Source organism: Macrotis lagotis, chromosome 7 (genome assembly GCF_037893015.1).
Source record: "Macrotis lagotis isolate mMagLag1 chromosome 7, bilby.v1.9.chrom.fasta, whole genome shotgun sequence".
Lineage (NCBI taxonomy): Eukaryota > Metazoa > Chordata > Mammalia > Peramelemorphia > Peramelidae > Macrotis > Macrotis lagotis.
In genome coordinates, this window is record NC_133664.1 from 46,612,337 (window position 1) to 46,625,284 (window position 12,948).

A 12,948-nucleotide genomic window follows, 5' to 3' on the forward strand; every position below is an offset into this window, starting at 1 on the left:
TTTCTTCACTACACTCTGAGGCAAGTAGTGGGGTTCATTATTCAGTTTTTTCATAAGCTCCTTGAGGAAAGCAGTGCAGTATCTTGGAAAGACCATTCAACTCTGCTTTCAAAAGACATGTGTTTAAATTTCACCTGTGTCCTCTGTTACCTTTGAGGCCTGGGGCAAAGTCAATTGATATTCTTTAGACTGTTTGCCCATTTGTCAAATAAGCAAGCTCAACTATAGTGCCTTTCAGTGCTAGATCAAGGGTACCATAAAAATTATTCTGCCCCAGATTTCCTGACTGCATAGCCACCATTCTTTCCATTTGTAGCAGGTTCTCTCTGTCTTAGAGGATTTAGGACACAAAGTCAGATGTTCAAGTTATCCTCTTTGCAGAAAATCAAGTCCAAATTGGTATTTTTCAGCCCCCAAGGAACACCTCCCCTTGGTCCTGCCATGTCATTAGACCTCCAAAGACCATGAATAGAAGCAGCTGAATGAGAGATTAAGGTAATTAACAGACTAATCTTTCAGATGACTATTCCTTCATCCAAATATTAGTGTTCTTCCAAATAAAATGTTCTTTTCAAATATAAAAATGTTCTTCAAGTATTTTATAAGCAATACAGATCTCAGGCTCCGGAAACAATATAATATAATGTCAGATGTAGAAACAGCTACAAGAAAAGCTGAGGGCTGAACAATTCACTGGGAATTCCAGCTAGGCTCAGTTTGGAAAGCAGAATGGCAGCAGAATTGGATCCTTGATGGCTACAGTCTGACTTATTAGAAAGGAAAAAAGAAATAGTGAGATGGGTGATGGCAGTTCAGTCCTTTTTCAGCTGTTTGACTCCTAGAACCAGAGTTAATTCTACAAAGAGGCAAACTGTAGATGCACTGCCAATCATTTCTCTTTTCCTTCCTTTGGAAACCTCACCCTAGTAAAGCTTCTGTCCCACAGCCCTCTCTTCTGATTTGTGAGACCTGGATCCAGATCCGGACCAATAGGTTCATTCCCAATTCCATTCCTTGTTCTCCAGACTTTTCTCCCTTCCAGCTCCCTTGTATGTATTGACTCTTCTGGCACCCCCATTCCCCTCATTGGAAAGGAAGCTCTTTGAAGTGGATCTTTTGGATCTTTTTTTTTTTTTGCTTCAAATAGGACAGAATATTGGACGCTTATCATAGTGCTTAGGACAGACTAAATACTAAATAAATATTTTATCTATTCATCCACAAAGCCACAAACCCTTCCTGATAGTGGGTCTTCTTTAGTACCAAGGCTCCAGTAAGTATTTGCAATGGACTCAGACTTGAACAGCTTAGGAACAAGCATGGGAGTTATTAAAAAAGAAAACTGTAGGAGCAGCTAAGTGGTGCAGTGGATAGAGCACTGCTGTAGAGTCAGGAGTACCTGAATTCAAATCTGGTCTCAGACACTTAATAATTGCCTAGCTGTGTGACCTTGGGTAAGTCACTTAACCCCATTACCTTAAATAAATAAATAAATAAATAAATAAATAAAAAGAAACTGTGACCTTTCTGTCCTCAAGAAGCTTAAACCTCCTCATGCTCTTCACTGGAAGCTATTCTCTCTCTGTTCCCTCTCTGATTGCTAGATGACCCCCACCCCAGTACAGCTCCTTTTCTCTCTCTGGTAATTTCATTAGCTTCCATTAATTTAATCATGGTCCAGATGTAGATGACTCCCAGATATACATATATGTCTTTGCTGCCATGACAGATGCTATTTAGAGTTCCTTAAGATGGAAAGTGTTTTTTTGTTATAGAGCTACAAGAACCTACAAGTATTATCCCCTCTCCAGTAAAGTTGAGGAAGGGAAGGGACAATAAAGTTCTATCAATATAACAGTTCATAAAAGGGAAAATAAGATTCCTAGTAAATGGTTTTCACCTCCCAATTGGATTCCTAATTAGGCTCAGGGCCTAATGTTCACTTAACTGTTTTTCTCATATGCCAAACCCAGACTTAACCATTTTTGAAAACTGCAGAACTAGACAGCATCTGGTACAATCCCAACCTGAACAAGAATCTCCTTCTAAACTATCCCTGATATAAGGTCTAGCTTCCCCCCAAAGAGGATACCTCACCTCTGCCCCCAATGAGGGAAGTTGAGGCCCTTTATGCCATTTGGGAAAATTCTTATTGTTAGGAAATTTCCCCTAACATTGAACCTATATTGACTTTTTTTTGTGACTCTCACCCTGAAGTTCCTGTTTTGTTCTCTGGGATCAAAGAGAGCAAGAATTAGCTCTTCTCCCATGTATAATCTGACAAAGTTAGGTTGACTAATTCCACTTATCCAATAGCATTTCACACTGAGAAAGTCTAAAGTCTGGAGTGGAAATGGCATGTTTGTAATGAAAATACCTAAGTTCAAGTGGCATTCTTGGAAATACTTTTAGCAACTACAAACTTGGGACAAGCAGGCACAGAATGATTATAGCCTAAATGTACTTTTAAGTTTAACCTAAATACAAATTTTTCTTCTTAAGTTTAGACCTTGGCTAAGAGCCCTGTCAAACAGAAAGATTAATTTTTGTATTATCAGTGTTCTTTTTAGAAAAGTTCCCCTGTAAACCAGTTAGTGCTTTGAAAATGTGAGCTGCTGAATAAGGGGACATGGTTTCTCTGACTCCTTTCATCAAACAGTGACTGGAGGATCCCACAATGCTGTGGGACTGATCTCAGGGTCCTGAAGCAGTCTCCTTTAGAGCCTGACACACTAACTGAGAATGCTCACACAGGTCAGCAACATGTTCATAAACAAAGATGTTTCTGCCTAGACCTGGTGATAACTTTTTTTGTTTATTTTTTTCAAGGCAATGGGGTTAAGTGACTTGCCCAAGGTCACACAGCTAGGTAATTATTAAGTGCCTGAGGTCGAATTTGACCTCAGGTCCTGCTGACTCCAGGGCTGGTGCTCTATCCACTGTGCCACCTAGATGCCCCAATAATTCTTAACGGTAATCCTCAAAAAAGCAACGTATCCATAAACTCTGATCTGAGTTTGGAGATAGTTGTCTTCCACAATCTATCACCTTTCCAGTTTCATCTCCTACCTCTATGGCTTGGATGCTGACTACATTAGTTGGGCTCTTCTCTGCAAGTATTCCTGGCTGTTTCCCATGCTGCTACCTCAGTTTGAGATATCTTCCCTCCTTCTTCTCTTCTACTGCATTTCTATATTTTTGAAGTACAACCCAAATGCTAAACCAAGGTACAGGATGATTCACTGCCTAGATAACTGAACTTGGAGTCAGGAAAAACTCAATTTGAATTCCACCACTGGCAATTCTTCACTGGATGATCACAGGCAAGTCTGGCCATCTGAGGCTGTAAATTCACACAAAAATGAAAACAATAATACTATCATTCTATATTACAGCCACATTGACTCGCTTGCTGCTTACACAAGATTCCTCTCTGGATCTTGGCACAGGCTTCCCCCGCCCCAAGTCTAATCAACACTTCTGCTTAATAGAAGTCCTATCTTCCTTAGCTGATCTAAGTGAATCTCATTTGTTGATTTGGTATGGAGAGGCAGGAGTGGGGAAACGCCCCCTGAATAACACCATCTCTTCCCGTTCTATCCCCAACTTCTTAGTATTCTTTCATAAATGACTTTTTATATATTTTTATTTCATTTTCTGTGTCTATATTATTTCCCCTAGGACGTAAGCTCCTTGAAGGCAAGAGTTAAATTGATTTTAGCACTGTAATCCCAGTCCCTTGCACATACATACTAAATGAATGAAGCAAGCTGGCAGGGATTATCCATGTTGTCAAAGTCCTTTCTTATGGTCAACAAACAGAAAGCACTTGCTGTGGGCCAAGCCATGTGCTGAGTACCAAAGACATAATAGAATAGAACCCCTGCCCTCAAGGAGTTTACATTCTAATGACTCTATAGTCATAGTTTATGCCTCACACATATAATAGATGCTGATGGGGTCCTAGAGTTCATATCCCAACCCAAGTTTCCTGACTTCCTCCTAGGGCCCCATTAAAAGAGAATAGCAAGCATACCTTGCCCTAACTCCCATCTAGGCCAGCCAGTGACAAGACAAAACAACACAAATAGGCTGTTAGCCCCAGCCCTGGACCATAAATCACAGAGGGGACTTTCCATAGGGCAGCCCATGCAAACTACCATTCTATGTTGTCCTTCTGATGAACTCGTGAGAAACTCAAAATAATTACAATGTCATTATCATATGTTAATACCCCATTAAGTGGGCTTTTCCATGGGTAACCATAGGTAACCACATATACAGTCCCCCATGGTTACGTGGCCCCCTCATAGAAACAAACTACTCCCTGTTCTGCCTGTTGAAAATAAAGGTATACTGACCCTTTAAAAAGTCTTGTCTTTTTCCATTAATGGGTTGCTCCTTCAAAGGAGTCTAGCCCCCAGGTTGGTTGCATCACCACCCAACTTTGCCTCAGTGACCAATATTCTTGGCATGGACGAAGTCCACTCTGCTTTTCTGAGGTAGAGCCAGGAGGCTGTGTGTGCGTTAATAAATGCCATAGTTTTGTTTTAGAGAAAACTTAAGACTTTAGAGACTACCCAGAAACACTCTCAAATCTTAACATTTTCAAAGCTCAACAATGCCTCACATAAATTGTTCTGTTACAAATAGAATGAAATGTTAAAGAATTTTCAGGTCAATGATCCGAAAAGGTTAGGGATAAACTTCAAGGATCAGATACATTATAAACCCCTTAAGATATCTGCTACCCTACTTAGCACAGAGCTAAACAAAGGGAATCTCAGTAAAGACCTATTGAAACAAGGTGGGGAGATGTCCCCTGAATAAGGAGCTATCAAAATGAATTTTCAACGTATTGATTTTTTGGTCTCAACATGTTAGTGTCATAGTAATCAAAAGGGGACCTGGGTTAAAAGTCAGAACACCTCAAGTGACTGTGGACAAGTCAAATAACCTCCATTAGCTTTAATTTCCCCATCTGACTTCCTGTATCTCCTGGCTGTTTCAAGTTCTAAACATTTTAGCAATGTTTCCAATGCCAATTTAAGCTCCTGCTCTTTTAAAGCTCTCTCCATCTTTTCTATCTGGATGATAACTGGGAATCAGGCAGCATGAGGGTGGGGGATATATAAAGCTCTGGATTCTAAACCTGCATCTGACTGTCACTTACTATGAAAATTAGCTGGTTGCTAACTAGTCTCATGACCATTGATGGGCAAGTCACCTGACCCCTAAAACTCAGTTTGTTCTATGAAATGGGACTAAGAAAACTTGGAGCAGTAGTTTGGCTTACCAGGCAGCTATTGGGGCTCCCAAATAAGAAGATAGCGAAAGCCAAACCTGATTATTCTTAAGGGATGGATAATGGTCATAGAACGGTATTGGTGCAAGGGAAACCTGGAAGGCAGCACCCCCTCCCCTCCAAAAGAAGGACCTTACCCCAGTCAGCTACCAGGTCCAGACGTTTTCTTTCCAGGATCTTCCCAATTAAGAGCATGCGGCTCCCAGTCTTGCCATATACCTTCAGCAGCAGATCAACCAAGGTGGAGGATGTGGAGGCCGACTGCAGATCCTGCTCTGTGATTCTGAACCCCATCAGGTAATTCCAGTAAATCAGATAAACTTTGAATAGTTTCAGTTGGGCCTGGGTTAGCTTGTCCAATGTGCTCATCACCTGGGCCTTCTCCAGGTTTGGAAAGGGAGAGATAGCATAGGGAGCTGGTAGAGAAAGGTAGGGGAGAGGGTTTGGGCAAAACCACGAATTAGCTGACAGTATGGCAAAAGTGAAATGACATGCTCATGGCCTAAAGAGCACAGAGCTGCCTGGATAAAAGATACAGATGAAGAGTCTACATTGGCTTCTCACCTCTGCTTTCCTCTGAGGGTCTGTCCTTTACATGGTCCAGGTTTCTACTGAGTCCATCTCACTGGCTCTATCTGACTCTATCTCTTTGTCTCTCTCTTTTTCTGTCTTTCCCTGAATCTCCTCCCTACCCTCTCATCCATTTCTTTTTTTTTCAACTTTTCTCCCCACCTTTTCCTCTCTCCTTGCTTCCTCTGCTCTCCTTTCTCCTCTCTTCTCACTCCTCACTCCTCCTACCTTGCTCCATCCTCTTTCTCACCTCTTCCCATCTCTCCCTCTCCATCACACCTACTCTCTCATTCTAAAGTACAGTATTTCTCACCCAATATAATGCTGAGGCTTTGGGACAAATCTGCAGAATGAGTCAGGCCATTATTTATTCCCTAATACCTCAGAATCTTCAAATCCTAACTCAATGAACCAGTCAGCTTGCTATATATTTGCAGTCACACAGTAATTTAGAAAATAAGTTTTTTCCTGCTATCTTCAACTTCTTGCATCATCATAGTTGTCCCAGTACCCACATCCTTGGAAGTCATCCATTCTTTTTTCTCTGGAAAAAAATTATTTTGGGAAAATTATTTTGGGCACATTATGGGATATGGCAGCTCAACTCCTTTCCTGCTACTTTTCTTCTTAAGCCAGACTTAACTCTCCAAAGAGGCAAAGTGTTGCTAAAATTCCATTCCTCTGACTTTTATCCCTTTCAGCTCCTTTAAACTTATTAACTTTCCTGTCAACTCTATTCCCCTCATTAGAATGGAAGCTCTTTAAAGGTAGGGGTTACCTTTTTTTCCTATTAGTTATATCTTGGTCACTATCATAGTCCCTAGCACAGAGTAAGTACCAAATAAATATTCTGTCTATCCATCTATAAGACCACAAGCCCTTCCTGATAGTGTGTTTTCTAAAATACCAGGCTCCAGTAAGTATCTACAATGGACTTGGACTTGAACAGCTTAGGAACAAGCATGGGAGTTATTACAAAAGAAAACAGTGACCTTTCCTATCCTCAAGAAAATTAAAACATTCTCAGGATTTTCACTGGGAGCTCTTCTCTTTGCTGGATGACACCCTTCCCCCCTTTTCTCATCTGGAAACATCATTAGCTTCCATGGATTCAATCATGGTCCAGGTGGATTCCCCACACCTAAATATGTCTTTTTTGTGTGGGATTTTGCAAGGCAATGGGGTTAAGTGGCTTGCCCAAGGTCACCCAGATAGGTAAATATTAAGTGTCTGAGGTCATATTTGAACTCAGATCCTCCTGACTCCAGGGCTCCAGGTGTTCTATCCACTGCGCCACCTAGCTGACCCCTCAATATATGTCTTTGCTGCTATGACAGATAGTTATTGTTAAAAGTTCCTCAAGATGGAAAGTGTTTATTGCTACAGAGTAGAAAGAACCAAGCTAGATCATGTATTGTGGGAGACCTTTCATGCCCATGATCCTAAAATACTGAAAGATCGGTTAGATTTTAACCTCTTTCAGCTTACAGCTGAAACAAGGAAATCTCAGGTATGTTCAATACAAGATATGTATTGAACTTTTGAAAGGCAGATGGGGAAATAACCCCTGATAACCTTTTATGGAGCCATCAAAATGAATTTTCAATCTCTTGATATTTTTGGTTCCCACACTTGGGCACTATGATACTCTCTAAACAGCTCTGGATTAGAAATCAGAATACCTCTTAGCTCACCACTTACTAGCTAAGTAACTTCGGGCAAGTCAAGTTGCCTCTATAAGCATCACTTTCCCCATCTGGCTTCCTGTACCTCCTGGTTCTTTCAAGTTCTAATATTTTTAACTGAATCTTCAAATGTCAATGTATGCTCAGATATTTTTAAACGCTCTCCATTTTTTTCTATCTGTGTGACAACTGGTAAAGCTCTGTATTCCAAATTTGCATCTGACTCTCACTTGCCCTGAAAAATAAACTGGCCTGCTAGCTAACTAGCCTTGTGACCATAAATAGACAAGTCATCTAACCTTTTAACCTCCTTTTTTATCTGTAAAATGGAGCTAAGAAAACCTAGAGCAGTAGTTTAGCTTCCTGGAGAGCTATCACAAATAAGATGATTTAAAGAACCCAGTGAAAGCTAAATCCGATTATTGTTATGGGGTACATTGTGAGGATAGGAGAGTATAGGCCCAAGGGAAGTCTGGATGGCATAACTCTTCCCCCACCCAAGAGGAGAGGAAATTTGTCTATACAGTGTCATCTTACCCCATTCAGCTGCCAGGTCCAGACGTTGCATATCCAGGAAAACCAGGAATAAGAATCGGGGAGCCCTGTATTTGCTGAGATGCATCAACAGCAGATTGGCCAGAGCTGAGGATGTGGAGGCTGACTCTAGGTCCTGCTCTGTGATTCTGGGCCCCGTCAGGTAATTCCAGTCACTCAAGTCAGACTTGAATACTGACAGCTGGAACTGTGACAGTTTGTCCAGTCTGCTTACCATCTGGGCCTTGAACTCATCCATGGTGATGGAGGGATCATTGAGATCTGTGGGAGAGAGGTATGGGAGGAGTGGGCTCAGCCCTGAACTAGTGGACCCTGGTAGGAAAAATGAAATGACCTGTCCTTGGACTTAGGTGCAAAGTGCTGTCTCAAAAAATGGTCCAGGCTGGCTGTCCCATGGCTGAGAGGAGGAGTGAGACAGCAGGGAACCAATCTAAGATAGAGAAGCCCAACCAGGTATTGTTTCATGTCTCCCCTCTGCTTTCCTCTGTGGGTCTGTCCTGTCCATGGGTCAGCACTTTTGCTGTGAATCTGTCTGTCTGATCATTTCTGTCTCCCCTTCTCTTTATCTTTTCTCTCTACCCTTTCCTCTTTCCCTATTCATTCTCCCTCTTCCTCTCTGCTGCCCTCCTTTCTCCTATTTTCTCTCTTTATCTCTCCATTCTCCTTCTCTCCCTCCCTTCTGTCCACCTCCCCTTTCTCTCCCTCTCAAGCCTCTTCCTTTCCACTCTCCTCTTCTACACCTAAATCCCACTATGTCTCATTCTAAAGTATAGTATTTCTAATGTTTATATCACTGAAAGTTTGAAAAAATCTGCAGAATGAATCCCTGTCATTGATTGGGCCATTGAGTTATTCTATAATCCCTCTGAATACCCCAATGCTGTAAGGTGGAAAACAATTTACAATTAGTCTTCTGATTAGGGACTCATTTCTAAAATATATAGAAAACTGAATAAAATTTATAAGAATACAAATCATTGACCAATTGATCAGAGGTTATAACAGGCAGTTTTCAGATGAATCAATTAAAGCTACCTATAGGCATATGAAAATATGTTCTAAATCATTATTGATTAGAGATATGCAAATTTTAAAAATTCTGATGTACTACCTCAATACCTCTCATATTGACTAAGATGGCAAAAAAGGAAAGTGATCAATGCTGGAATATGTGAGAAAACTGGGACATTAATATATTGTTGGTGGAGTTATGAACTGATCCAACCATTCTGGAGAGCAATTTGGAACTATGACCAAAGGGTAGTAAAGCTACATATATTCTTTGATCCAGTATTACCATTAATTAGTCTACATCCCAAAAAGATCACAAAAAAAAGGAGAAAATACTGACAAAAATATTTATAGCAGCTCTTTTTGCAGTAGCAAAGAATTGAAAATTGAGGGCATGCCCAGCAATTGGAAAATAGCTGAACAAGTTATGGTCTATGAATATAATAGAGTAACCATCGTACTGTAAGAAATCATGTGTGGCCCAACTCTGGAAAAGCCTGGAATGACTTTTGTGAATTGACACTGAGTAAGGTGAGCAGAACCAGAAGAATACAGTACACATTAACAGTAACATTGTGTGATGATCAGTTGTGATGACCTTGCCCTTCTCTGCAGTACAACAGTCAAAAATAATTCTAAAAGATTTGTGATGGAAAATATAATCCACATCCAAAGAAGAAACTATGGAGTCTGAATGCAGAGAAAAGCTTACTGTTTTCAAATTTTTTAATTTGTTTTATGTTTGGTGGTTTTCCCCCCCTCTAAAGGTTTTTTCTGATTCTTCTTTCATAGCATGATTACCATGTAAATATGTTTAACATAGTTATACATGTATAATTTATATTAGATTGCTCTCTATGAGGGGAAGAGGAGAAGGGAGAAAAGTTATGAAACTCAAAACCTTGCAAAAAAGATTGTTGAAAACTATCTTTGCATGCAGTTATAAAACTACATAAATAAAATTAATTAAAAAAAAAGAAAGGGGGTGAAATGTCTCCTGAATACCTTTCATGGAGCTAACAAAACCTCAATCTATTGATATGTTTGGTCTCAACCGTTGGGAGTCATGGTATTTTAAAGAGGGCTTAAATTAGATTAGAACACTTCACATCTAGTTCTAGCTCCCCAGTTCCTAGCTAAGTGACATTGGACAAGTGATGTCTATAAATTTCAATTGCCCTATCTGGTTTCCTGTGCCTCTGGGTTGTTAGTCTTTTTAAAGGGATGCTCCCGATGCCAATCTAGGTCCCTAAACTTTTTAAACTTTCTCCATCTTTTGAGCTGGGAGGAAGGTTCTAGGTGTTGGGGACTTATAAATCTCTGGACCACCAAGCTGCATCTCCCCGGAGCTGTGCAAATCAGACTGTGCCACTAGCTTAATAGCCGCTTGAGCATTAACAGGCAAGTCTTTAAATCTCTAAGTCTCTGTCTTTAAAATAAAGCTGAGACTAGTCTACCTTAGCCAGGTTCAAATGGGGACCCAAATGAGAAGATGGTTTAAAGAGCTCAGGGGGAGTCAAACCTGCTTATCTTCTGGGGGAGGTGGGTAAGCAGAAGGGTGAGGTGTAAAGGAAGCCTGGAGACAGGACCCCCCTTCCCAGGAGGAGGAAAATCCTGACATGCAGCCCCACCTTACCCCACTCGGTGTCCAGGTTCTTAGACATCCTCCACTGTGCATGGGCATTCAGAGGGGTCTTAGGGGTCTTATCCGCGTCCTGCTTCGGGAGTTGGGGCTCCTTGGACTGTGTGCTCGCCCCGAAGTGCCTGCCCCCCAACCCTAAAGTCCTTTTCAGCCAGGCCATGACTGGGGAGGGTACGCAGGGGGCTGCGAGTGAAGGGAAGAGACAGGTAGGCCCAGCCCGGAGCAGCGGGAGGCAGCGGGGGCAAAAGTGAAAGTGAACGGGCAGCAGTTGAACTTGGCCCTGGAAGGGCTGGGATTCCTGGGGTCGGACCCCGCCCTCGGGGAGGGCATAAACTGCAAGGAACTTCTTCTCCCTTCAGCTTCCTTCCACAGGTCTGTCCTTCTGGCCTTGGGTCCCTAATTTGTGTCCCAGTCCCAAAGGTCTGGCTGTCATGTCAGGCTGTCTGTGTCTCTCTGTCTTTGTCTCTGCTCTCCCTTCTCTCCCCCTTTCTCCTTCTTGTCCTCTCTTTCAATCCTTTCCTCTCTCCCTCTTCATTCTCTTTCTTCTCTTGGCCCTCACTCCATCTCTGCATCCCCTTTCTTTCACTGCCCCCTGTGCCCCTTCCCCTTCTCTCCCACTCTCCTCTCCTCTAACCTTACCCCCCCCCCCCATCTCTCATTCTAAAGTACAGTATTTCTTTCTTTTTTTTTTTTAGGCTTTTGCAAGGCAATGGGGTTAAGTGGCTTGCCCAAGGCCACACAGCTAGGTCATTATTAAGTGTCTGAGATCGGATTTGAACTCAGGGACTCCTGACTCCAGGGCCGGTGCTTTATCCACTGCGCCACCTAGCCGCCCCTAAAGTACAGTATTTCTAATCCTTGATAGAGACAAATCTGCAGAATGGATCCCTGTCCTTGATCTGACGATCGAGTTCTTTCCTAATCCCCCAGAATATCCAAATTTGAGCCACTCTTCCAAACTGAACTCCAGCCAACCACTGCTCACTTGCCTTGGTCACCCAGCATTTTGAAAAATAAGTTTTTAGTGGCGTCTTCAGCTTCTTATATCATCATAGTTATCCCAAATACCTGACTCACTGAAAGCCACCCCATTTTTTTATCATTTGGAAAAATTAAATTTTGGTAGAACTCACAGCACAAGGTGCCAGAATTCCAAAATTATATTCCAGATTGAGGTGGAGGAAATTAATAGATATCATGAAGTCAGGCGTAAAACAATCAAATGGCTCTCAGCAGAGTCATGAAGTCAGTGCAAAGAAGATCCAAACTTAGAGATGATCTCTCAGGTTCCTAACCCTCTGAGATGGTGCTTTCAGAATCTGGATTTAAATTCTCAGTTGAAAAGAATACTTGAAAAAAATTAGGAAGAAAAAAGAATACTTGAAGTAAAAGCTAAGCAACAAAACAGATAGAGCACCAGTCTCCCAGTGCATAGGATTTGAGTTCAAATCACTGTGTTTAAATCTGATCTCTGATACTTACTAGCTGTGTGACCCTAGGTAAATCACTTATCCTAGACTGCCTTCAAAAAAATTTTATCTCTTTGAGATTCATCTACAAAATAAGTAAAAATATTCTATTCTGTGTTCCCTAATAACCCTTCCATGGCTCACAAAATAGTCTTAACTCCTCAATATGGCTTTTTAAAAATTCGTTTTTATTATTTTTTCCTAATAGACTATGAGTTTTTCCAACATTCATCTATCTGCATATTTATAAGTTATAAGTTTTCTTCCACCTTTCCTTCCCAACACCCCCCTCACCTCAGTGGTGAATAGTCTAGTGAACTTTGTTCATGTACATTTGTATTTAATTTGTTTACATTTTAGTCATTTTATATATGAGGAAGTAGAACTAAGGTAAAAGAAAGACACCCATGGGATAAGAAGGAAAAATATAAGAGAAGGTTTTTTTTTTTAAAGGATCACAGTGTTCATTCAGATTCTATGGGCTTTGGGGTTTTTTTGGTCTGGATGTCCCTAATAGGTCTCTCAGGGTTGTCTTAGTTCTCTGAATTGCTGAGAGAATCTGAATCCATCAAAGCTGATCAACTCACAGTGTTGTTAATTTGTACAGTGTTCACTTGTTTCTGTTCCCTTTCCTCCACATCAATTCCTATAATTCTTTCCAGGCTTTTCTAGAGTCCAGTCATTCATGATTTCTTATAAAACAATAGCACT

The 12,948-nt window shown here is 41.2% G+C and overlaps 1 protein-coding gene across 1 annotated transcript in view; it reads right to left on the reverse strand.

Moving 5' to 3' along the window:
* The window catches only part of LOC141494563 (uncharacterized), a 68,296-nt gene extending 57,304 nt beyond the window's left edge, over nt 1–10,992 (reverse strand). The window contains exons 1-3 of the mRNA XM_074195901.1: nt 10,763–10,992; nt 8,098–8,376; nt 5,443–5,721 (exon numbers count right to left, since the gene is read on the reverse strand). Of these exons, the coding sequence (XP_074052002.1) occupies nt 5,443–5,721; nt 8,098–8,376; nt 10,763–10,928 (724 nt within the window). The 5' untranslated portion in view covers nt 10,929–10,992. The remainder of the gene's footprint in view (nt 1–5,442; nt 5,722–8,097; nt 8,377–10,762) is intronic.
* Between the last annotated feature and the right edge of the window lie 1,956 nt (nt 10,993–12,948).